Source organism: Manis javanica, chromosome 2 (assembly GCF_040802235.1).
Source record: "Manis javanica isolate MJ-LG chromosome 2, MJ_LKY, whole genome shotgun sequence".
Taxonomy (NCBI): domain Eukaryota; kingdom Metazoa; phylum Chordata; class Mammalia; order Pholidota; family Manidae; genus Manis; species Manis javanica.
In genome coordinates this window covers 102,897,557-102,923,617 of record NC_133157.1, presented here as the reverse complement: position 1 = coordinate 102,923,617, position 26,061 = coordinate 102,897,557, and the positions used below count along the sequence as shown (strand labels likewise).

Here is a 26,061-nt window from a genome sequence, read left to right as displayed (position 1 = left end):
GTGTCTTGTGTTCATTTGGTGTGACTGTACATGAGTGTGTTTGGGGGCATCTGTGTGTAACTGTACATGAGCATTTTTGGGTATATCTGTGTGTGCGTGGACACTCACGCAGAGCTGAAGTCGCCCAAACCTAAGTGACAAGAAGAGAAAGGTAAGGGTGGCCAACTCACCTGAGCGTCGGGAGCCAGCCACCCAGGAGACCGGGAGGAGGTCTGCGCCTTAGGCTCGCGCCCTGGCTGCCGCGCTCCCGCCCGAGGCCTGGAGGCAGGCAGGCGGGCGGGCGGGCGGGGCGATGGGCGGGGCGAGCCCGGCGGTGGGCGGGGCGGCCGCGGCTGCTCCGGGCATGCTCCGCCGCGGCGGTTGTTAGCGGGGCGCGTAGGGCTGGTCCCCGGCCGGCCCGAGAGGCGGCGGCGGCGGCGCGGGCAGCATGAGGGAGCCGCTTGGTAAGTCCTCGACCCTGCTGACGCGCACGTCCATTCGTCCGGCCCCTCTGGCGCTTCTCGGGCCTCGTCCCCCGCCTCCCTCGCTGCCCCCCAACTTCTCCATCCCGGACATTGCTGCCGTCCGATCTTTCCCCGGCCTGTGGAGATGTCCGCACCCCGCCCGGAGCCCCCGCGCGGTGCCCGGCGCCCACAGCCTGGGCGTGGGGGGCACCGGCCTTGCTGGGAGGGGTCCCCGCTCCTCAGTGCCCGGCCCGGGGCGCGGGGCTCCCTTACCGGCCCGTCGACCCCGCCGGCGTTAGTGTTCGCGTGGCCCCTCCGCGCGCGGTGCGTCGTGTCTCACCTCCTGCGTCCTCCCCGCCACAGCCCAGGTCAGGCCAGCCCCTCCCTGGCCTGCGTGCTCTGACTTCGCGGACATCTCCCCTCAGGACCTGACAGCAATGCTCCGAGTGCGGAGGTCCCCGGTTCCCACGGTGGCCCCGTGGCTCGGACCTGCCCGCAGGACGTTGGAGCCCGGCCCGCCCCTCCCTGGCCTCCGCCCGGCCTAAGCGCACCCGGCCCCGCTGGGTCAGGGCCCAGGGATTAGGGCGCTAATCGCTGCCGCCTCCCAGCTAGTGCGCTGGGCGGCCGGCCCCCGGCCCTCGTGGCTAAGCAAAAGAGAAGAAAAGAGAAAAAAGGGTAGGGGAAAGCCAAGAACCTCGCCTGGGAGTGCGTAAATATGGTCGACCAGCTCGTTTGTGGGGTCTGGGGTCTCTGAGCTCTCATCCCCGCGTGCAGCCCCCGCGCCCCTCACCTCCTATCCCATCAGTGGAGCCTAGAGTGCCAGGGTGTTCCTAGACGCCCTGCCCACAGCGAGGCCAAGCCTACGGCTGCAAGCGCCGCTCCTGCTCCTTGTCGCTGAGCAGCTGAGCGCCTAGGATTCTTCTGGGGGTTTGGGAAAGAAGCTGTGATTCAACTACCTAAGAAAAAAAATGAAAAGGCGAACTTCACGCCAGCGCACCCTGGTCTTGCCGTAGTCCTTGCTTATCCAGGCTCTCCAGGGAATTTGCTTAAGCAGATCACCCCCCTAACTCTCCACCCGGGACACAAACACACGCTACCGTCCCCTCCCCGACCCCCAGGCCCTAACCTCCCTCCCTAAGTCTAGTTGCGCGGCCCCTTGGGGAGAGGGGTGGAGTGGTGCGGGCCACACAGATATGAGGTTTCCCTACAGCTTCCTGCCTTCCTTCTCTGGTTTTTTGTCTTTTAAGATTTGGAAAGAATAGACATCCCAGGGATCTGAGGTGAGGGTTGGCAGATGAGAGGGGCTTCAGGCAGCCAGAAATGTTTTGATAAAAATGGCAGATGCAGGAGTCAACAAAACTGAATGGTTTCAGGCTGTGGCAGGTAAAAACTTCAGGAAAACCGGGCCTTATGTCAGCTACTTTTATAATTTAAGTGACTGGATTAAGAACATCCAGCAAGATGTGTGGAGGTTTTGGGTAAATCATACACAGATTCTGTTTCAGGGGACTTGTGTTGATTTTTCATGTGAAATGGGGAGTATCGTAAATTCATTTGGTTTTCCATAATGTTTTGTGGCTTTGAACTTTATATTTGCCCAATACTAGGTGTCTAATTCTTAGTCACCAGCTGAACAATCTTTTTGAAGGTCCCTAAGTGTTACTTTGGGTCAGGCAGCATGTGGCAAACTGTTCCACTCCTGCTGGAGTCCATTGAACAAATATTTGTTGACCAGAGGCCTTAATCTGCTGGGCCTTCCTCCCACCAAAATTTTATCCTCTGCTGCAGAGACTGGAAGGTCAGGCCCTTGGCAGGCCCAGGAGATTTAGGGGGATTAGGTGGGTGGAGGAAGCCTGTGCCACAGGGAAAAGAAAAAGAAAGGATTTTGTCTTTCCACCTCCTTAGAACATGGCTTAAAATGCTCTAATGTCCGAATGCCCTGAGGGGCTTGACAAGCTAATCAGAGTTATCTAACAATGGTCTGAGTAGTTGCAGATACCAGAGGCGTGCGGTGCATTGTTCTGTAGGTATAAAATGTAACTGCAAGTTGGAGGCACACAAGGAAAATAAAACCCTCCCCAAAATAAGGACCAAAAATAAGGACTAATTTTTCAGTTAAAAAAAAAAGTCTGAAAATATCCTTGGAGTCTAATTTTCAAAATGCAGTAAGAATAAATCCTAGAAATTCCATCTTAAGACAGGCTGTGAGTCTAGTTCCACCAAGTTCTTGTCCTTGCTGGAGAACCTTCTATTTGGGGGAACAGTGAGCACCATCCCTGCCATTAGAGTCCATAGTTCCTCCTCTAATGAGCTTGGCAGAGTTAGTGTTGATTGATGTAGAGAGAGTTTAGAACAGGCAGGGTTGGATTGAAGCAATTGTTCTGTTCCAGTTTTTATTTTGATAAAGACTGTCTCTAAAATTATCTAGGTCTATTGCTGAACCCATTACATTACTGCAGTTGATCTGGTTTTCTAACAGATGTTGTTTTTCACCTTTTGGGTGGGAGGGGTTCCCTCACTCATTAAAGTCTGGCTATTGTGCTTTGTTTCAAGGGCCCGCTGACTTCAGGAATGCTGAGGGACACACTTGCTAAGGCACGCAGCCCAGGGGGGCTAGGTCAGTCTCCAATACTTTGATATATCCTTTAAGCACTAAATGTCATTTAAAAAACACTGCCCCTATACTAAAACCTCAAATATCTTGATTTGAATTTGTGGTATGCTGCCTAAAATTTGGATTCCTACCTTTACTTTCTTTACCTAAATTTATTTTCCAAAAACTTTTCTATAGCTTACTCATTAAGCTTGTTTTTTGTGTATGTAAGTGAAAGAATTTAGACACTGCCATGAAGAAACACCAAGATATAGTTCTAAGAGCAGAAAAAAGCGAGGGTGAGAGGGAGGGAGGAAGAGAGAAAGCAACTGTGTGTACATACGGGGAGAATAGATGGAGAAACAGAAACCAAACTTGTTGCTGGCTATCTCTTGGCACAGTGGACAGATTGGGAACTTCTACTTCTTCATTAAAATGTAATTGAACTGTCACATTTGTATACGACTGTGATTCTCCCATTCTAAAGATATTTAAAAACAAGTTTATAAGTTTAATAAACCATTTTAGAAATCTTTACATGTGTTCTTTGACATATATGACGATGGTGGAATCGAATTCTAACCTATCACACATTTTATAGTTGTTTTCACACAGCCAAAAATTCTGAAAGATTTAAAAAGTCTTATCCAATTTCAGTCCCATACTTAATGACTGCTAATCTTTCTGAAATGTTAATGAGGTACTTAAGGTCTCATAAAAATGGAGTGAAGCCAACAAAACAATAATTGTGTGACAGAATTTAGAGGTGAAGAAAAGACAGGAGTGTGTGTGTAGTGGGGGGAGGTGGGGTATTCACACAGGTTGTGGAGGAAAAGACAAAAAAGAAAAAGTTAGATAATATTTATGAAAAAAATGAAGTGCATAATGTTTGGTACCTTATTTTCTCTTTCTCCCTCTTTCTGAATCCATGTCTTCACAGAGACCCAACCAGCAAGGTCAGCATTCCAGGATCCTTTTGATTTTGGACCCAAGTTTCCCATCTCTCGTTGGTTTAAAGAAACTTAACTTAGTGACGGTTGCCCTATTAAAATTATTACTTCACAGATTAACTATGCTTTTTATGTCCTAGGAGATTTTTAACAGCTTGAGGACCGTGGCAGAGCTGGTCTTCACACTATGTGTATGAGACCAACAGCATGTGAGCTTACTGCCCCAGAACTTAAACTGGAACTGTTGAGTTCTCTATTTAAATATCAAGTCTGGAAATGGAAATGACAATCCTATTGCTCATAATACAATACACAGTTCCACCATTAGGGGAAAAAAAGCCATAGACAGCATTAAGAAAAAAATCCATGTATCAGTTAGCATCATGCTTCATGCTGGTTTGTTTTATGTCTTGGCTATTTACCTCTTATTTAAAGACAATACTTTGTTATATATTAATCATAACATTAGACTGAACAGTTGTCAGTTGAAGAAATATTTACAGTGAACTGCCAACAATTTGATGGACTAATTACATCTTAAGTATGGAATGTCAGTGAATACAACAGAAGTTTGAGGTTTTCTAGAGGAGTAGCAATCAAGACCTTTAGAATGCTGTTTGTAATCTTGGGTTAGATTTTATCAACAGAACATGTAATTTTAGGCTTACAAGAAACAGGTTAAGAATCTCTGTAGTAGATAAGACACATGACCCATGTACTAGACAGACCTTTAAAACTTTATATAATGTACTATTCACTTATTCTTCTCTTTGGTGTTTCTTTTATTCTCACTGAGCCTTCCAAATGTGAAATATATTTTTAATGATACATTTTCATAATCCTACTTAAACAACTCTTTGTTTTTGAAAGTTTTTTTCTGATGATGAAATAATCTGAAGGTAAACCATATGAAAGTGCCAATATTTGACCATTTTTTACCTGAAAAATGACTATTTAGTATAGTTCCACCTAATATACAAGACACATCATAAAATACAATGAGGTATAAATAAGGGCACTAAAAAAAAATCCCAGAATCTAATACCACTGTTGTTACTTTGGTATGTTTCCTTTTGGTGCCCCCTCTCCCCAGCTGTGTGCATCTGTATATAAATGAAATTGGTGTTGCACTGAATCTAGGGTTTTCTATCCTGTCTTTATTACTTAACATGGTACCATGAGCATTTCCTTATGCTGTTATACATCTCAAAACATAAATTTGTGCATGTGTATACATATTACAGTCTACCATGTAGATGCACCTTAACCAGCCCTTAAATGGACAATTAGTCTAATCTTTTTATTATCATCATTAACACCTGGATAAGTATCCTTATATAAAACTTAGTGGGTATCTAGTTATTTCATTAGGTTGGATCCTAAGCAGTGAATTTACTAGTCCATAGGGTTTCAGATTTTTAAAGATTTTATAACGTATTAATCACTTTTAAGAAAGGAAATATCAATTTACACACAGGCCCCCACATACATTCTATACACCCACAAATGGAACCCTTATAGCTCACCATGCCCTCACCAACAACAAGTACTGCTTTCTAAAAGTTTAATAAGTGAATAATGGCATTTTGGTTTAATTTATATATCTTTGATTACAGGTGGGGATGAACATTTGCTTCATATTTTTAATTGAATATTTGTCCCTTCCTTTATTCATTTTCAGTTCATGTTCTAGGAAAATTTTAAAAAGAACAGTTCTGGTTGATTTAATGAGTTTATTAATATTTTATTTCATTTTGCTGTCTTGGGGAGTCTTATAACTGTAAATATGAGAATAAAAATATTTTTATTCATATAAATGGAAAGGGAGGAAGAAATGGTATCTGTTAAATAGCAATCATTTGGGAGTCTCAAACTCTAGTGATGAGCATGCCCATCATTGAAATACCATCACCTAGACTCACATCCACAAGGGATACTGTTGGGTCTTAATGTGTCTGTACGTCCTGCAGCACAGGGCCCAGTGCCTGGCGCATCCAGTGCAGAACAAGTGTCTTGACCTATTTAAGTTGGAACAGTGTGCTCTGAGACTTCTGGATGGAGGATTGCTAGATGGTGTACCCCCTCACCTTACCCTAGCTCCCTCCTCTTCTCAGTGTGTGACCATTCAGCTCTGCTATCTTGGTGGCCTCCATCGGGAACTAATGGGGCCAAGGTCAGAGGTGCTCTCTTCATATGACCTACTTAACTTTGTTCTGTGTCATGACTACAAGCTGAATTCGTTTTACTGTGACCACCTTAGAAATGCATGCTGTAGATCACAAGGGGGAAGAGGCTAGAGAGGGGCAGATTCTAGAGCTAGAAGGATGTTGAAGAACCTGCAGTTCAACCTTCTTATTTACTTTTCCGAGAGAAGACTGAGGCGTGAGAGGATGCAGTGAGGGTAGACAACTCTTCCCCAGACAACTCTTAAATGCTAATGAATTGCTAGCAACCCTTTTGTGGGTTCCCTTGGTCTGCTCAAATAAAGTCCAAATTCAATCAATGGTGCAGAAAGAGTTGCTATTTCTATGCAGATTTTTTTTTCTTTTAGAATTTAGTATTTTTCTGAAAGTTACTGACTCCTCTCCCATCTATCTTAGATGTAGTTTGTCTGCTTCTCAGTTTGACACACAGGCTTTACGGTAGCTGTGTGTTATTGATGAAGACCATGAAACCCAAAATGACAGAAGAGGTCGGCTGAAGGTCATGAGCAATTGTGTGGTATATTTGTCACTGAATCATGTTCCTGGGTATTTAAAAATTAATGCTAGCATTACCATCAAGTCATTACAGTCAAGTGAAGAATCAGCCCTTGTGCATGTGTGTATGTGCTCGGTGTGTATAAGGAAAGAATGGTCTAGAACAGTTATTCTAATCCCACAGAATAAAGGAGATCTTTTTTTCCTTTTAAATATACACTTTGTCATTTTAATGGCACTGGCCTTCTGTCTTTTCTTATTTATATTTATGCATTGTTTGGTAAATTCAGAAACTCTTGTTGCTATTAAGGAAGGAAATGTAGACAGTAGAATGGGAGCATGGGCTCTGAAGGTAGGCACATCTTGGTCTGAACCTCAAATCTGCACTTACAAGCTGTGTAACCTTGACCCTTAGCCTCCATTTTCTTGTCTGTAAAAGGAGACATTCATATCTACATTAGGAAGTTTGCTGGGATTTTAAAATGAGACAAAGTGTGCCAAGCAATTAAAAGCGTATCCGGTACATTGCAGGTGCTCAGTGGATGGTAGGTGTTACTCTTCATGCGTTCTGCTATTCTGAGCTCCTAGAGCCTAGAATGCTCTACCTTCTGCTTGTAGAGTTTATTGGGACACAAGGAGAATAAATTAGCCACGCAGTGGAAAATATTCTTAGTAAATGCATCTATTGGAGAGTCTTTTGAGCATTTTGCCACTTATCACAAGCATCCTGTGGGGGAAAAGTAATAGAATATAAACCCAGTGGTGACATGAATCAATGAAAATAACCTAGCCCAGGAAAACATGGCTGTTAAGCATTGTTAATCTTTCGCTCCCTCCCCATTTAAACCACCTAAATTAGAGACTACATGCAATATGCATTTACTTTTTTTATCTCAACTCATGCATTTAATTTAGACCTGTCCTATAGTGGAGAACAAGAGAACAGTGGATTGAACCCTGGCTTCTCACCTGGCTCAGGGTTACCTGTTATTTGTTTCTGTAATTTTAAGTTTTGAAGCTTGTAAGTATGCATTTGAATAATAGAAAATAGGAAAACAAAAGTTTGCATTGATCTTAATTATTTTTCTGTGTTGCTCACTTAGCACAAAATCTCTCATCTATAAAAAGAGAATTGTTATAAATCCAGTTTTCCTTCTTTCTACAAAGTTGTCCACCTGGGTGAGAAGTTTCTGAGCCCAGTGACTGGGTCTAGTCCTGATTTGTCTCCAGTGAAGCCAACAGAAATTACTATCCTACCATCCTATAAATTCCTAGAAACCACATACTTTTCTTTGGCATAAATGGTGGTAGATTCATCCTACTTTACATATGAGATAACTGAGGCTTGTAAGGTAAGTCACTTTATAAAGGTCATCTACCAGGTCTTTCTGACTCAAAGTCCGTGTTCTTGGTCCTGTGCTCTCTGTTCTGTCTATGCTTCTACAGGAGAAAGATTGCATGCACCTTCCACCTGGGGTGAGAAGCATCAGCTAAACATGTATTACCTGGGGAAACATCATTCGCATCTGTGTTCTAGCATTTACTAGGCTGTCCATGTTTATGGTGGTGTCGTTTTTAAACTGCTTTAACAAATTTTGTCTTTGAAATGATGGACTTACTTTAGGAGTATATTGGTCAGAGAATAGTAGGAAAATATGAAGAGAACAATAGTGAAATCAAAAAAAGCAAGGAGCTGCCTCTTGACTTTCTCAAACCAAAGAGTGAGTGGAAGTGGCAACCTGTGAACTCACTACTTTCTGGAGGGGCCGACGCTTCCTCCTGTTTCTGCGACCCTGGGTTTATCTGTCAGCCAGTGACTCTGCTCTGAGGCTGCAGCTATCTGGCCCCAGGAGGTCGTAAGTAGAGTGGGGATGGTAGCAGAAGACAGCTCTTATTAACCCCATGTAGATTTATTTCTTTTCATCTTTTGCTTTTAAGAATAGATTCACTTAGTGGCCATGAGTTTTTTTGGAAAGAAAATCTTTGACAGGCTAGAACAGCTTTGTTTGCTGTTGAGAACAGGAATTTCTCAGAGACTGATAGGATCTTTGAACTTGAAAAATTTCTAGTGGTCAGCTCGTCTAGCATCCTGACCAGCCCAGGCATGGCGTTTACCTGAGTGCTTTCCAAACTGTAGGATGTGGCTGTTTGGTGCCACATGAAATTTAGTGAGTAGTGGCCAGCATTTTTTAAAAGTGAGATAGAATAGAAAACATTACAGTACATGTCAGGATGTGGGGATAAATATTTTGCCTTTAAAGTTTTGATTGATGTATGTGCACACACCTTCAGTGGATTGCTGTAAAACAAAAAGGGTTTACAAATCAGTTTTTCCAGTTCTGCTTAAGAACCTGTCAGCCAGGAACCTGCCACTTACAGAGGTAGTGTGCTCTGATGGACTTTCCCGGGAAGTGTGTGTTCTTATGTTGAGCATTTCCTCTGCATGAATGGTATGCAGATATTCATAGAGTGATAAGGGCTTGTGAAGTGCTCATTTGTCTCTTGTCCTTGTGCCCTGGCCCAACCAATGCTAGAAGTCCCCTCCTCCGCTGAGATCACATCAAGCCAACCTGTATTGCCTTAACCACTCTTCCTAGGTGTCCCCTATGAGTATTTGATATAACAAGAAACAAATAAGCTAGTGAAGGAAAAAATTTCTCAAATGAACTGTCTGGATAATCATATTTGTAGGGTGACCTTATAGTGCTGGTCTACCTGAGGTACAGGTTTTGTTTGGCTTAGAAGCAGTCTTCCAGAAGCCTTTTGGATACCTTGAGACTGGGTGAGGATCCCTTCCATATCATCTTGTCCTTGTCCCTGTCACAGTGCTTTGACACTGGAGCGGTGGTGAGCTCCCCTCACTGATACCTGTACTTGATGTGTTAGTCTTGCTACCTCTTGAGGCAGCCCATTCTGCCTTCAATAGATAAGGATGCTAAAGAAAGAAAGTTGAACACCATAGGGATTTAAAAAAGACATGTGGGTGTTCAGAAGTCTGCACAAGGAGGTAGGTGATGTTTAGCGTCAGTGTGGAATTAAGGTAGAAGCCGGGCTCTGAGCTGGGATGGGGGAAATGTAGAGTGTCAGCCTAAGGGGAGAAGCCTAGTGGGTGGGAGGGCACCTGGGAACACTCATTTGCGTTATGAGACCTGTGGGTCATCCTCCCTCCCTCCCTTCACCTCTCCTGCATGGCAGAAGCTGGTGTTCTTCCTAGGCCTGCTCCCCATATGCTGCTGGCCTCAGTGAAATGAGACAAGCTTGGAGTTTCTGGTAATCATTACACTTTGACCTCAGACCTGTAAGGTCAAAGAATGGCTCTTCCAAGTTTGAATCTTTTTTGGAAGGTGGCTGTGGCTTAGCCTGGGTTGCCCTGCTGCTAAAGGGCTTGCTAAATGTCATCACCATGCAGACGTGACCATAACAGACCAACTCCCTACAGTTCTGTGAGGGCCATTTCCTCTAGTCATTGTGACAGTGGGCTGCAGCACAGCCAGCTCCGTGGTGGACACTAGCCTTCTCCTCAGTGTGTCGAGTGGCTCAGTTGGAGCTCCATGCACTTTGCTTTGCTTTTAAAGAGAGAGAGAGACTGAGCATCCTAAAACATAAATTCTAACTGGTGCTGCCTGGATATGTGACACTGAGTCAGGAAGTCTGGGGACTCTGGTCTGGGCCACTAGGATCTGATGCTATGTCATGTCTTAAGTCCTGGGATAGTTGTACCCCAATCTATTTTAAATACCATTTACCTCTCTCATACCCATGCACGTCCAGTTTATCTAGTGAACTCCTAATCATGCTTCAAAACTTAGCACAGAAGTCCCTTTCATTTGTACATTCATTCAACAGTCATTTACAGAGAGCACACTATGTGCTAGGTGTGAGCATTGACCAAAACAGAGATCCTTCACAGCCTTGCCCCTATGTTCCCCAGCCCTATGTTAGTGGAATCCCCTTCCTCTGGTCTTTAACCCAGTGAGTTGCTCAGTCAGTCAAAGAGCAAATCCTTGCCTCTCTGAGCCTTCCATTTCTGTCTAAGTGAATGACCCAGGTTGTCCAATTGCCCGCAAGACAAGCAGCAGGGGTATCAGCAGTGTCAGGGTTGCTATGGAGAGAGTTCTTCTTGTACATTAACTGCTGAGCTTGTCAACCTTCCATGAAATGTAGGTGCCTACTGGAAAGTTAGAGGTGTTTCAGAAGTTTGGTACTCTAGGCTCATACTGAGACTTCTCTGCTGCCATCATGGAGCATGTGAGCAAGAGCAGGATGTGCAGAGTCAGCAGAACTGTGAGAAGTCCCAGTAAGAATTCCCACTGACGGGAAGCACAGTCTCCCTTTCACCTGCACACGGGCCAGCAGGCATTTCCTGGCCATTGTTTGCAGCCCTGTTTCTGTCCAGTGCAAGCAAAGCAGGGTGGGAGCTGGCTGAGTTCTTACCAGTCCAGCCTTTGTGGGCTCCTCCCCCAACAAGCTCCACAGCCTTAGGGAGGCAGTGACAGATGCATGTGACCAAACTCTCTTCCACCCTATTAACAATGGGAAGAGTAGGAGAGAAGATTCTCTTATGTAGAAATAACCACTCAGCCCCACCTGCTTCCTCACATGTGCTCTGCTGGGCCCCGCCCACCGCTCTGAGGCTGTTGCTTTAGGTCCCTCCCTGCTGCAGTTGCTGCTATTAACTCCATGCACTGGGCAGGGTTTGGATGTGGGCACCCTTGGCTACAAAATGCAAGCCATCGCCCCAAGGTTTACTGGGGAGGAATGTGATTCTTAAGAGTTTCACGTGGAAAGGAGAGGTTTGGAATTGTGTCCTGTGATGGGGGTGTAATTAAAGACGATTTCAGTGACTAGTTAACCACCCTGGCGTTGGCGTCCTTATGGTGACCATCTAGATTGCTCCCACTGAAGTCTGTCATGGTATGTGATGATTGAAGATCCCACTCTGCCCTTTTAGAGCAAAAGGTATGCCTACGAAATGAAAGCAGGAACAAGTAATAAGAATTAGGCTGGACTCCGTTAGTTTCTCTTTTTAGAAACTTGCAATAGTGTAGCTTCTGAGTCTGTATTTATTTTGTCCTCACTCCTTAAGTCTGATGTTTTCGCATGGCTGGGGCCAGGGCATGGTGGACACTGTTAATCATCCCATTGCCTAAACACTCTTCCAGACAACCCCGAGGGAAGCAGAGGGTGAGGACCCCAGAATTACTGCCACATCTTGCAGGGCCCATGCCGCATCCTCCCTCTCTATGTGACTAAGATGGAGAATCGTTTCAGGCAGAGCAGCCCACATTTCTTCACTTTCAACGCCAGCACCATGCTGTGTTCACCACAGGGGTAAAGGGAGGAGGGGGTGTCAGACACAGGCCCAGGGACAATCAGTGGCTCCTCAAAAATGCTCTCTCTTGTCCCCTCAGGGTGCATTCTGTCATCACAACGGTCCCAGCGCCAAGGCTTTGATGAGGCCAGTGCACTATGTACAGTGTAGAAGACCTCCTGATCTCTCATGGATACAAACTGTCAAGAAATATCCCAGCACGACGCGAAGGTAATGATGAGGGGCGCCGGCAAGCGAGGACAGGAGCAAGGGTCAGCCATGGCCTGCTGAATGGGTGTGAGGAGGGCCCTGCAGCCTTGGCCCCCAGAGAGACGTGTGGAGGCGAAGGGCATACGAGCGACCCAGCACACAGCCGCCATGCACCCAGAGTCCCTGGGGAGCCTCAGGGTGCTCCAGCTTGCAGGACTTCCCAGGCAGGGTAAGCTTCAACATGACCCACATTGTCTTTTGACTGGGGGTTTGACTGAGAGTCCGTAAGCATAAAAGCCTTCAAAGCATTATATTGGACTGGGGCCCAGGAGGGAGAGGGTCAGAGATAGGAATGCTTCTTTCCTGGAGGTATTTGGGATGTTCCAAGGGGACTGTAGCCCAGGTCCTGGCCATATTAGGCCTTCAACACCTAGTAGTGGGAAAGTGAGTCTGTCATGTTAAACACTGCATTTTAATAGTTAGCTTCTTTGCTCCCTTCTGATCTCTTCATATTGCCTCAACAAGGAGTCATTTAAGAACCCTGTAAGAGCTAGTTTATGTTAGGCACACATTCCTAGTACATGGGGCTTTCTTACTAATGTGTTTCAATATTTTTGTACATTACAAAATTGAAAGAAGAAAACCTTTCTTCTTGTGTATTCGTGTAATTCCACTGACTTCCAACCCATGTTGGCCCTAACACACACCCTGGCCCTAACATGGGTATCCCATCTGAATGCAGCTGCAACTGGGGGTGTTTTCCTACAACAACGAATGGAGGGTGGATTGGCTGGGGAACGGGTGGTAGGGAGGTTAAAGAAGAGGGAATTTCAGCAGCTCGCCACAGAGCCAGCATGGGAAAGGAGCTCTGCAACTCTAATACAAGCAGTTTCAGCCCAGAGGAAACCTTTGTCATCACTTCATAAACTGTGTTTGTCTTCAGTGCTGCATTAGGAGCAGGCTCAGGGAAGGAAGGCTCTGCCTGTGTGGGGCTACGTAACCACTGTAACTGGCAAGAAATGGACCAAGGAAATAAATGGAAGCAGAGGCTTACTTTTAAGGGAAACAAACAAAAATCACACACAAAAACAAGCCAACAAAAAGGGAAGTGAATTAAGTGTAAAAGGAATGCACTGGCCTTTTGTGGCTAGAAGTCCTCTTTACACTGAAAGGATCTTCCTTGCTGGTTGACAAATATGGGAGGGATTTTGTTGTTATAATTCAGAGCATTCAGCACCTTGGTTACTGAGTAAAAGCATAGGTGGTAACCCCTCTTCATGCACAAGCCAGTAAAAGCACATTTGCTTTGCAAAGTCAGAACCACTTCTCTGGCAAGGGGCGAGAGTTCCCACAGATGGAGCAAGGCTCAGGGGCAGGCCAGCTGGAGAAGGTCCTGAAGCTGCGTTTTTTGACCTTGCCCCTCAAAACTCATTCTGTGTATACTACTGTCTTGGGCATAAGTCTTTGTTCAGCCCTAGTCTCTGGAGCACATGCCCACTGTGGATTTGGGGAGAGGGTGCTTATGGATGAGTTGGCTGAGAGTTAGGACAGCCTTAAGCTACTACACACACTGGTGCTTGATTTTATCTCCTGCTCCTTCTAGTTTTGTCTTGAGTATATTGTACCTTCCACCCCTCAGGATACAGAGACTATACGTGGTCTGCCCCTGTTCTTGTATTTCCCTCAGAGCTCATTACAGGACTGGGCAAACAGTGTGTTTACTGTATGCTCATGGGTGCCTTCATTCTCCCACCACTGCAACAACTGTTGGGAAGCAGAAGGCTCAATTTCTAACGAGGTAAAGACAGTGACCATGGAATCCCTACAGATGTGCTGAGGAGGCTCTGCAGGGTCTCCCTCAATGTGGAAGGGCTGAATCAGAGCTCAGAGTTGGGTCCCAGGGTGGGAGTCAGTGGAATTCCCCCTCTGTCGGGGTGGTGTGGCCCCCAGCCTGCTCTACTACTTGCTCAGGGCTTCTAGCCCCTGTGTGCTAATGAGATCCTGAGGACCCCAGGGGCCCCCCCAGCCCGGCTGCTAGGTGGATGAGCATCAGCAAATCTGCAAGCCGTCTTTCTTTCTGTCATGGGTGAAGTGTGCAGATAAGGGGCTTTCTGAAGCACTGGGATGTTTTTGTACAGAAAGCAGAGTTCTCAATGGATTTGGCCATTTCCCCCCATTTCTGAGGTTGGTTGACTAACTGGGGAAGAGTTTAGTAGCTGTTAGATTGAAGATTGCTTTGTAGAGTAGAAAGAAAATGCATACATGTTTGCAGAAATCCATGCCAGGGCCCAAAGCCTCAGAAACCAGCCTGCAGGGCTGCCGGCGTTGAAATGAAAAGAACGTGAGTAGCCAACAGAAAACTGAAAACAGGAGGCAAACAGAAAAGTAGGCAGGAGAATTATTTTCCCTATCAGAAAAAAAAGTGCTTTGGTAGGAAATAAATAGGTACTAACAGTTAAAGCTTAAAAATTAAAAAAAGAAAAAGAAAACCCAATAGTACTTCGGCTTATGGGAGTCTGAGTCTGGATGAATAAATGTTCTCTGCCAGGTCCCAGCCTTCAGTCACTCAGATAGTGCAGCTGTGGCCCCACTGCCTGTCCTGTCCTGCTAGTGACCCCACCGGCTGGTCTCCCAGGGGATGGCCCTGTGCAGCTCCAAGCCATCAGGGTGACTGGGAAGCATCATGAGGGCATTCCCTTCCTGCAGTTTCCCGGGTGGGTTGAGGTCTGTCCTCGAGTGCGACCCCGCACCATGGACCCGTCCTCAGTGTCCCAAGAATTCCTGAGGAAGATGGTGGTCCAAGTAGTTGCAAAGACCATGGGGCTCAAAGGAGATTTGGGTTATTTTATTGTGGGTTGGCAGGATTTAGGCATGTTAGCAATGTCGTTTTCTGACAGCCTGAGAACACTGACAGCCAGAGAATGCTGGGGACCCTGCAAGGGCCACTCAGGGCTGAGGGAAGCTGGCTTGGGCCACAGTCCCTGGGCTGCGAGACGGGCTAGAGGCCTGTCCCTATGTGAGGCCCGCCCCAGATTGAGAGGGGCACTCCGTTCTCTGAGCTCCTCTCCTGGCTGTGGCTGGCCATCCTCTCCTGCCTCAGGGTCCTCCGCCCTCCCTGTGACACGTACGATTGTGTAACAGCTGTGAGAGCACAGCCTTGTCCCTTTCCTGTCTGGGTAGCTGCATACAGAATGCATCCTGCCATGCAGCAGGTAGTAGGCATACATAGTGCCACTTCTCCATGGTCCTTAGAAGGGCTTTGCAAATGAGAGCCAACATTGTAGCTGACCAGGGCAGGGCTAGGACACCAAGACACTCCAGTGAGAATGATCAGACCTACTTCTTTCCCTGTGATAATGAACACCAGCTCAGCAGAGCTTCCTACATAAGGGCGGTTATATCCAATAAAACTTAAGAAACGAAGATAAGAAGGCCACAAGTAGGGAGCTTTCACTAGATTTCTAATCTGGCAGGATCTATGTTTCCTAACTTGCTGAGGAGGCAGTGCTTTCAGCCTCACTATTATTGGGCCAAGGGGTCCTGCACTACCAGTACCAGGTGACGGGAGAGTGACGGGTTTGTTAGGAGAGGTGGGAGCTGCCATAAAGCTCTTATTCTCACATGGGGAGACAGGACCAGGAGGTGGTTCTCATTTATATGCAGATTATCCAAATTAATGATTAGAGAGCAGTTTTCTAAAGCCACAGCCCCTGCATTGTACTGATCTCAGGGCTGGTACCTTTATAAGCATCTAAAGCACAGAAGTTGGGCTCTGCACCCTGACCATGTGGCTCCCTGCTCAGGGGCCTTCCTTGGTCCCGTTGCCTGCCCCCAGCTCCCTAGTGGCCCCACAGGCCTCCTCCTCCAGCCCCTGTGAGTCTGGCCTGCCTTCCTGTGACCCTGCCCATTCCCAGGGTGCCAACCACCCAGGGACACCATGTGCTCCCCATTCCCTAAGCCCTGCCTGGAGGCACCCAGAACCTGCTGCTTTCCGTCTCCCTCAAGAAACCCTGCCTTATCAGTTTGACTTCAACTTCCTCTGGTTGAAATTATTGCCTCCCAAGTGTTCTTCCAGCACTTTCTCCTGGTGCCCAGAACTGACAGCTTCCTAAAGGCTGACAACATTTTTAACTTATCTCTGGTTTTGCTAATTCCTATTGAAGAATTTTGCATTTATTAAACACTTAGAATTTTTTTGAAAATAAATTGGATTGAACCTCGTCACTATATGCCAAGGCAATTGTATTGGTGCTGGGTACTTCAGAGCATCTGGCTACAACTGAATAGGATGTGGGGAATGGGACCTTTCCACTGTGAGGCTAGTATGTGAAGGGTCTGTGGTGAAAAGGACGGGTGTTGGCTTTCCCTGCTGGGCAGTCAAGGGAGCATTTTGATGGCTTTGTGCACACCAGCTCTTGGGCAGGCGTGGAGGCGGAGGAGGAAATAAGTCATAGACTCAGCAGAACTCCCAGTGGGCCACATTGTCCCTGGTGGGGTTCTGTGGGTTTAAGCCCCTGGAGGCTGCCTGAATGAAGAGGGGCAGTAGTAAGGCCATAAGGAGGAACCACAAGGAGCATCCGTGGGTAGGAAACGAGGACAAGCCGGCCTCGCTGACGTGGGAATGAGGAAGCTGGGAACCTAGACAGGCTGTCAGTGGCATCTCTCTGAGCTGTGGGTGTTCCCTCTGGAGACTCTTTCCATCTTTGCCCCACATTGTTGCCTGTCTCGGTGTCTCCCTGCCCTCTGCTCCCTCCTCCGATGACTGGCCTCTTCCTCTCACTGACATCAGGTCTTTGCACCAAGTGTGGCTCCTGGCCTCTTGTTCTTCTCTTGCCTCTGCTTGGTGGTTTAGCTCCAGAGCCCCTGATGCCTACCACCTGTATGTCTTCCTTTACATTTTTGAGAGAAAGAAGTGGTTAGTTTTGGGTGGACAGTGGGTGCTCTGGTCTTGGTTAGCATGTGTCAGCCCTGTTACAGGCAGCGGGGCCAGGAGCAGGGGCTGGAAAGGGGAGGGGAGGGAGGACAGAGGAGGAGGAAAGGGCCAGTCGTGGAGGTCTGAGCTTCCCTGCCGTGGGTGGTGAGGGTACTTTCCAGGCCGGGGAGGTGGGTGCCGATCCTGCACCTCAAAACAACTCCCTCTTCACAGGCCATTCATTTAGTAACTCTAAAGACTCCGCATCCCCCTTGAGCCCATTACGCCACAGAGAACTCATCTAGATGCTAAACCACTTCTAAATGGGCGCAGTTAACAGATTGTGATGATGAAGCTGCCTGCAGGCTTTGCATGAAAGTTGTTCAGGTGGTACAGAAAAACCTCACAGGCCATGTCAGATGTCACCACAGCATTAATAGGTTCATAACTGGAAAATCATGCGTGTCTGTGCAACTGCAGACAGCGTTCTATGTCAGATGATTTAGTGCTAGGTTTTTATTATGTCCTAATTTTTGTCATACAACCATCAACAGATACTTACTAAGTGCATCTTCTATGGTGTATCTCTGTTCTCCCTCTGACAAGATGAAAAAAAGATGCTTCTGAAAGCTTATGTTCAAAAATTATAATGGCAAGCATTCCTTTAGTCCTTCAGTTTGCATTAAGTTTAACCAAGTATGTACATACTGTCTTGTTCCAAGGCTTGCTTGCCAAAACACACACACACACACACTCACACACACACACACAAACACCACAATTAAGGGGAAAAAAGAGGAAGTGGGCAGAGAAGAAAAATGAGATGTTATCTATACATGGAGGAAACTGCATGCTTAAAATGCAAGTGACCATAACTGAATGATACTTAGCAATCATGACAATATGTAAAAGACTGTTATCAGGCATTCACTGTTTCCTTAATGTGTTTCCTTTGAAATATTATAATCAGAGGAAGCTGTAAAATAACTTAACATAGCAGAGTTTTGAATCTGAAAGTCGAACCATAATAGGTTCTCTGCTTAGTCCCAGGAATTCTGGAAAAACATTTTGCTAGTTAACCATGAGAATGACTTGTAATTATGTCTAGTCATCAGTAGCAATCATAACGAAGTAGAGACTTAGCAATTTAGGAGAATCTCTGATGTGGCGGTCTGGGGCCCTCGTCGTGGGAGGCTGGTGTTTGATTGGTAAACATCCGTTTTAGATAGTGCTACTGGATATGGTAAGCAGTTCATTTTTGGAGGCCTTTTAAGCTTCTCTCAAATCATATCCTGCTTATAACTGTTTCCCAAAAAAAGAATGCTTCAAGTTTAACATCTGTTTCTATGTATTGCTTTCTCTTTACAAAATTACACTTCCCCAAGCATTATTTGTGTTTTAGCTCTATGCATCAGATCTTAAGTATTAGGCATTGTTATTTTGACCCCTTCACACAGAAGAGTGTGAATTGTTGGAGCTGGTGCACTCATGAGCACACGTGAAGGGTCACACGTCCTATTTGTACCATTGTCTTTCTGTAAACCTTTCTTCTGTGGGTATTGTTCTGGTTCATCAGCAAAGTGGCCTTCCAGCAATGCCTGGAAGTACTTTGTTCCAAAAAGGACTCTACCTCGGAGGTCTTGATGAAGTTCAAAGAGCCGAGAGTGGAGTCTGGTGGATGAGCAGCCATGTACTGACATGCATCCCAGGGTGTAGTGTCCTCGTCCGTCTGTGGAGAGCGTGAGCCAGCTTCTCCTCCAGGCTCTGGGGTTTGCCTGCCCCTGGTGGCGGCCTCCCTGCCCTTCACTGCTCTAAGCTTAGCTCCCAAACAACAGAGGGTCATAGGCACAAGAGCACTCCGTAAATGCACATATCAACAAACATATAAAAGTGAGGGGTGGTGGCAGAATCACGAACGGGAAGTGAGGAACCATGGTTGATTTTATTTTCATTGTCAGTAGTGACAGTGTATGGACTATGCTTGGGAAGCTGTTTTAACTGGGTGGAAATATATCCTTATTAAAGAGAAAATAGGGAAATACTGAAATGATCTGCCTCACCTGTTGGATTTGTGTAAGAGAAAATGGATCTGAGCTTCCTCTTCCTGCTTTGTTTTAATAAACTAAATATTGGTTTGTTCTACATCATCATTATGGAAATGGGTGTAGCTTCTTCCTTAGAGACCAGCCCTCACCAGAGGGGCAGAGTCTTGTTATGACAGTCAGCTATATCATTATTTCCTGTTATTGTGAAGGTCTATTGATTATAAGTTAGAAAAAGACAATACAGATCTAAAATAATCACATCAGACAAACACTCAGTTCTCTTTCCTTTGTGCCCCTCACCCCCTTCCTCAGATAGTGGGAGGGACAGAGTTTCAAAATAATCCACTCCACTGAGCATTTATTTTAATGGGCTTATAATAGTAATAGTAGCTTAAAAACAAGGGTTTTTTGCTGTGTTAGACACTCTGCTAAACATTTTAAATATCTTTATCACATAAATCCCTCCAAACAAACTTAAAAAGGAAGGAATTATTACCATTCCCACAATAGGCATGAAGCATCAGGCAAAGAGGGGTCAAGTGTGTTGCAGGAGGCTCACAGTCTGAAAGCCGTGATGCTGGCAACTGAACTCACGCTGTCCGGTGGCTCCCAGCTGCTCGCCGTCTCCAACATCGAGGCCACGGTGCTCCCTGTGGTGCAGAGAAGCCTGAAGCCCCCAGTGGTCCCTCTAGCTCTGTGCAGGTGCTGTAAGCCTGTGCTGCCCTCTTGGCCGGGAGCAGCCTTCACTGGGCTCCTGGTCTGTGCTCCCCTAGGCCTGACTCTCCTCCCAATCCAGCTTCTCCATCTCAGCGCTTTCTTCCTGAAGCCATGAAATTCGTCAGGAGGTGATTAGTAACCTGTAGTAATGCAGGTCAGCTACCAAGCACTCAGATGGGAAGGTCCCTTATCTGGAGGGAGGGAACAGTATCTGCCCCGACTTTTACCTGGCTTTTACCTCCAGGTGGTCTCCTGGGCTTCCTGCCCTGCTGAGAAAATTCCCTCTGAGGGCTGGCTTCTCCATCAGCTCCACGATGCCCCTAGATCATGATGGTGCACATGTGATTTTATAGACAGAGAGTGTATAATCTGTCCTTAGGAGCCTTGTGTGGGTAGGAGTGTGGGCACATGTCCTTCTGAGGAGGCTGCTTTGCCTTTAAATTCAGTCATCAATATATCCTTGCCATGTCAGTCAGGCTGGTGGTCCAATTTAAATAATTAAACAATGGGAGTCAGAGATGGGAGTCTGAGAAACAGGCTTACTTCTCTCCTAAGTGCAGTTGTAATATAGGAAGGGTGTTCAGAGATGATGGCTCACTGTGAGAGGTTGTAGTTCTTTCTGTTGAGGGTAATGGTACACAGTGGTGGCCCACTTTGGGTGGCCCACCACCAATTCCCACCTAACCCTTTCCCTATTCTTCCTTCAGTTTTATCCCTTTGCTCCCTTCTGCTTCCCTCATCTCTTCCTTCTCTGTGTGCATGTTTGTCTGTGGCCACATGGAGGCTTCACCTCGGAAGGATCCCCGTCCATGAGTGCTTTTCCTATCCCCTGATTTTGCTATGTACATGCAAAAGAGACAGCAAGAATCTTCACCAGTGGCTCAGTCTTCCATATCACCACAGGGCATTTACTAATTTGTGAAAAGCAAGCAACCTCCGAGGCAGGGCCTCTTGGGCTGTCTCTGCCTTCTGCTGCGCACATGAAGGGCTGTACTAGACCTTGCACAGGCAAAGGCCTATGAAGTCTTACTCCAAAGATGATTCAGAAAACTGCTGGCAACCACAGAAAAACAATTTGTGCCCATTTTGAGCCACTGCATTTTTTTAAAATCTTCATGGATACATCTTTATTGCCATTATCAAAAACTATTCAAGTGCCTAGAAATGAAAGTACTATGTCAGAGTATGAACACATGTGGTTTTCCCTTGCATTTATTTTTTTTTAATTAAGGTATCATTGATATACAAGCTTATGAAAGTTTCACATGTGCAACATTGTGGTTTCAACGTTCACCCATCATCAAGTCCCGCCTACCCCATTGCAGTCACTGTCCGTCAGCGTAGTAAGGTGCTGTAGAGTCGCTACTTGTCTTCTCTGTGCTGTACTGCCTTCCCTGTGCCTCCCCTACATCATGTGTGCTAATAATAATGCCCCCTAATCCCCTTCTCCCTCACTCCCCACCCACCCTTCCCACCCCCTTTCCTTTAGTCCCGTCTTGGAGTCTGTGAGTCTCTACTGTTTTGTTCCTTCAGTTTTGCTTTGTTATACTCCACAAATGACTGAAATCATTTGGTACTTGCCTTTTCTGCCTGGCTTATTTCACTGAGCATAATACCCTCTAGCTCCATCCATGTTGTTGCAAATGGTAAGATTTGTTTTCTTCTTATGGCTGAGTAATATTCCACTGTGTATATGTACCACATCTTCTTTATCCATTCATCTACTGATGGACACTTAGGTTGCTTCCATTTCTTGGCTATTTTAAGTAGTGCTGTGATAAGCATAGGGGTGCATATGTCTTTTTGAATCAGGTATCTTGTTTTCTTTGGGTAATATTCCTAGGAGTGAAATTCCTGGGTCAAATGTATTTCTATTTTTAGTTTTCTGAGGAACCTCCATACTGCTTTCCACAATGGTTGAACTAGTTTACATTCCTACCAGCAGTGTAGGAGGGTGCCCCTTTCTCTACATCCTCACCAGCATTTCTTGTTCCTTGTCTTTTGGATGGTGGCCATCCTGACTGGGGTGAGCCATTGCGGCATTTAAAGTGTGGCGGTCCTGTGGCAGAGCAAGTCAGCACTGCAGCAGCAGGGCTTCCACAGTGACCTTTTCCTACTGAACTAATATTTGTAGGGCCAGGACCCAAGCTATGGTGTCCAAATCCCCTGTGTGGGGGACAACCCAGGACTCAAGCCATAGGGTTTCCCAAGCAAATATCCTTAGTTCCCACTGGGCACATTGTTCCCTGAGTTGCTTCAATCTGTCTTGTTATCCCTGCCTTGTTCATATGTCTAAATTTAGCATCATTTATACATCCAGTAATTACCAAGCTTCCTCTTCCAGGCCCATGATCAAGTGTGTGTATTTTCATATATGAAAAAGTAACCTCCTGAAATAGTCTACCTGGTACTATACTTCAACTGAATCTGTATTGTTTATCATTTTTACTCATTTATTATGACATTGAGAAGAGAAGACATAACAGCCTATTAGCAGTTGGATCAGGAACTTGTGTACTTTTGAGGGACAGCTGCACTGATGCAGCCCACAATTTTCATTATGTTGAACCTTGCTGTCTAGTGATGTTCATCCATTATGTTCCAGAGCAGTTTATCTTTTCTGCCCAATCTTTAATTTATGCTAACCTCTATACCTTGGTCTTAATCTTCTCTTGACCTCCTATTTCCTCTTTCCAAAATTAGCATGTTCATTACCAATTGTCCAAGGGTTATTCCCACAGTGTAGTCAATTGAATATACCAAGGCATGCTGGAAAATAAAATTGCAGACTTCCAGGCCCATAGAGTGTTAAAAGCAAATTCCATAGCGTGAGTTTCTTTAAATGACATGTGCCCGTGTCACCTTTATGCTCAGACTATGCTGAACTGGGTGAGACTGACTGGCCCATGTGGAAGAGGAGTGGCTTCTGAAGGAATGGCTGCAGCAAAGTGCTTCAGTCATCACTGGGGATGGTTGAAGGTGATTGGCAGCACCAGTGGCTGCTGAGCACCACTGGAAGAAATCACTGGGCCTGGGACCGCTGGAGTGGGGCCTCCCACCCTCCACCCTGACCTCCATAGGGAAGCTCAACTGACTAGATTTTGGGGGCTGCCCATAGGGGACCAGGCTCAGGATTTTGATCATGAAGGAGGGAGGGCACCTACCTGTGCCCACCAGGTATCAGGCACAGAACGAGGCTGTAGTGTGGCCAGAAGTTAACCAGTTGGCATAGCTCCCAAGGACTTTGGAGACCACTGGGGAGATAATCCCAGAGTGTGTGAAGCGGTGGTTAAGTCATGTCAAATATTGCCATTCTAAGTAGGCTCTTGCTTGTTAAAAGAAGAGCAGTATTTTCTATTGTGGTTGAAAAGGAATCCTGTGAACTAACCGAAGTGTCTCCTAATTTTCTTCACCTGTGGCTTTTATGTATTCAGTGAATAGGTTTGCCTGCTCTCCTTTAGATGTGTTGGTTTTTCACATGTTCATATTTCAAATATTTTTCCAAACAGTTTCTATCGGCTGTTCCCCTTTGTGTGATGAGGCATAGAGCTGTCAGCGGCATGGCTTCTGTCTCGTCTCTGTCCTGTTCTCCCAGGCATTCTGTGTAAAGATCCTGCTTGTCTCACTGAACTTGTCAACACAATTTATTTGGGCTGTCACATTCCACTTGGCTTTCCTTATCTTTTTCCCACCCTGTTTTAATGTGTTCAGCATGTTTCTATAAAATGGCCCCTTATTAACTTTGGTAAAATGTAAATTATTAGTCTCATTTTTTAAAAAGAAAAATTTGATCTCATTGTATTTCCCCAAAGGTATTAGAAAACATATTCTTGGCTTTGAAGCCCTATGAGTTAGCATACATTTTAGCTGATAATGGATGTCACATATCAAAGCCAGTAAATATCCACACTTGATAACTTGTCTGAAGGAAAAATTTACCAGAACTGTCACCATGTGGGGTCCACTGGTACCTGTCAGGGCCAGGCTCATACTATATACGGAAGAGATACTTGTAAAGGAAATGCATTATAGTTTTCTATGGCGTGTAGACTATTTTTTAAATAGATTATTTAAAATTTCCAAATGACTTGTGTTTTCCTTAAAGTGGGATTTTGGTATATCGTGAAAATAGAAAAAAATTGAATCCAGAATGCTTAAGCATTTTATTTAGTTATATATGGCAGTTTCAACAATGTTAAGGTGATAATGGAACGTTTTTGGGTGGGAAAGAAAACTCACCATGTTACTTGGTAGGTAGTTACAGTCTGTTTATATCCTTGTCTTATTTATGTCATTCTTTTGTCTTCAGATTATGCTCATGGCACATATATAGACAAATAGCACCTGCAGATTTGAGCCCCTTCTTGGCATTTAAGCACACCACACATTCACTGAGAAACCAGAATTCCTATTGAGAGAGTCAGCAAAAGCTGTACAGTGTGGTTTCTTCCATAAAATTGGGCACCGCAGGAACACATGTTTAGGACTATAAAGGTTAAGATCCCCCCACCCTCAGCTGCAGAACAGAGGCAAGAAAGCAGATTCTGATGCAGGGCTTGGACCACATACTTCCTCATGATTTACTTCACTCTCTCTTAATTGTCTGTGACAGTTGCAGCTTCTTATTAAGTTGTAATTTTAAAGTCTTGCCCTTGGACTTTGTATAGAGTCTAAGACCTTATATAGCCAATAAGTGCTGAGGACTTTCGAATGGTTCATTTTCTCCAGAGTTTTTCAGGCTCAGGTGGGCAGCACAGAGGAGTCCCTAAGGGCTGGGGCTGTGGCTTCCAAAGCTCTGAGGGCCATTTGCTGCTCTCCTTGGTGGTGGGGGTGGGCAGCCGTGTGCAAGGAGGCCAGGGGCAGTGGCTTCCACAATGACCTGTCCTTCTAGAACCTGACCCAAGAAGCGCTCTGCTAAATGTTCAAAACATGACTGATGACAACAAAAGCAACCAAGAAATCTACCTTCCTCCATGCCCAGTGTCAAGGCAACTTGCGCCATGTATGAGCAGTAAATGCAGAAGAGTTTAGGCTGCTCTGTGGCAAATGCTTTATCTCAAACCAATTTTAAATAGTTTTTACTTTCTCTGCCCATCACTCAGCTTTGCTTTAAGCGGCTGCTTAACAGGTTGTAGGGCTGTTGGGGGCGGAGGCAGGATTTGAAGAGCTACCCTCGCTGTTTAAGGTGAAGAATTGCAAAAATAATAATAATAAAAGTGATAATTTTTATTACTTATTTACCATAGTGAGAATAAATTTTTACTATTTATCTGCCATCTAGGCTCCTGCAGAACAGCAGTTTGTGCCTGTGTGTTGGGAAGGGTTCTCCTCCAGCCCAGCCCCTGGCAGTCACCCTATTCTAGGCCTTTGCACAGAGCTTGTGGCCCAGGGGCTCCTCCCGGTCAGTCCCATCCTCACCCCACTATGCTGTCACCTCAACAGTCGGCTGTGCTTTAGCAGTCATTTGAAACCACAGAGGACCCCTAAGCACATGAGAAAAATAACCTTACTAGTAATCAAGGAAATGCAAATAAAAACCGACAAGAAGTCAATTGATCATAATAACCAGAAATGGGAAAGGTCCAGTATGACCAGCTCTCCTCCACACTGCAGGCGGGAGTGTAAATCGGAATGGTTGGTTGATCTAAGCTCAGATTCAACAATGTAGGTCACATGACACCGCCAATCTACTAATTCTTTTTCTGAGGATTTATTCTAAATAATACTCTAAATGATCCAGTATCTTAGATATGCTTAGTGTTTTTGAACAATAGTGCTTCCCACAATATTTTGGAATGTAATCTACTTAGATGTCTAACAGTGGTACAGTGCTTAAATAAATCATATACATATGATAGAATACTTTTCATCCCTTAAAGTTATGCATGTGAGGAATTTTTCATTATGTTAGTAAAATGGAGTAGCTAATGGAATGGGCTTTTTTGTCACACTTGTTGGATTTGAATTTTTTCCCCACTACTTAATCACTGTGTGACTTGGGAGAGGTTTAATTTCTCTGGGCCTCAGTTTCTGTCTGTACAAGGGAGAAATAACAGTGGCTATAAAGCTTAAGTGAAATAATTCATTTGGCATGATTCACACAGGGCCTGACGTAGCATATATGCCTAGTAAATGTTAGTGTTAAGCAAGCTATTTAGCTTCTGTGCCTCAATTTCCTCCT

General features: G+C 45.4%; 1 protein-coding gene across 5 annotated transcripts in view; it reads left to right on the top strand.

Moving 5' to 3' along the window:
- Positions 1-305: 305 nt before the first annotated feature.
- The window catches only part of JCAD (junctional cadherin 5 associated), a 38,737-nt gene continuing 12,981 nt past the window's right edge, over positions 306-26,061 (top strand). For 2 of the 5 annotated variants that reach the window (XM_017672658.3, XM_017672656.3), the window contains exons 1-2: positions 306-443; positions 12,097-12,435. In XM_017672658.3, the coding sequence (XP_017528147.3) occupies positions 12,155-12,435 (281 nt within the window). In that variant the 5' untranslated portion in view covers positions 306-443; positions 12,097-12,154. Of the gene's footprint in view, positions 444-2,996; positions 3,061-12,096; positions 12,436-26,061 lie in introns of all 5 variants that reach the window. The other 3 variants (XM_037026758.2, XM_037026756.2, XM_037026757.2) reach the window with 3 other exon arrangements.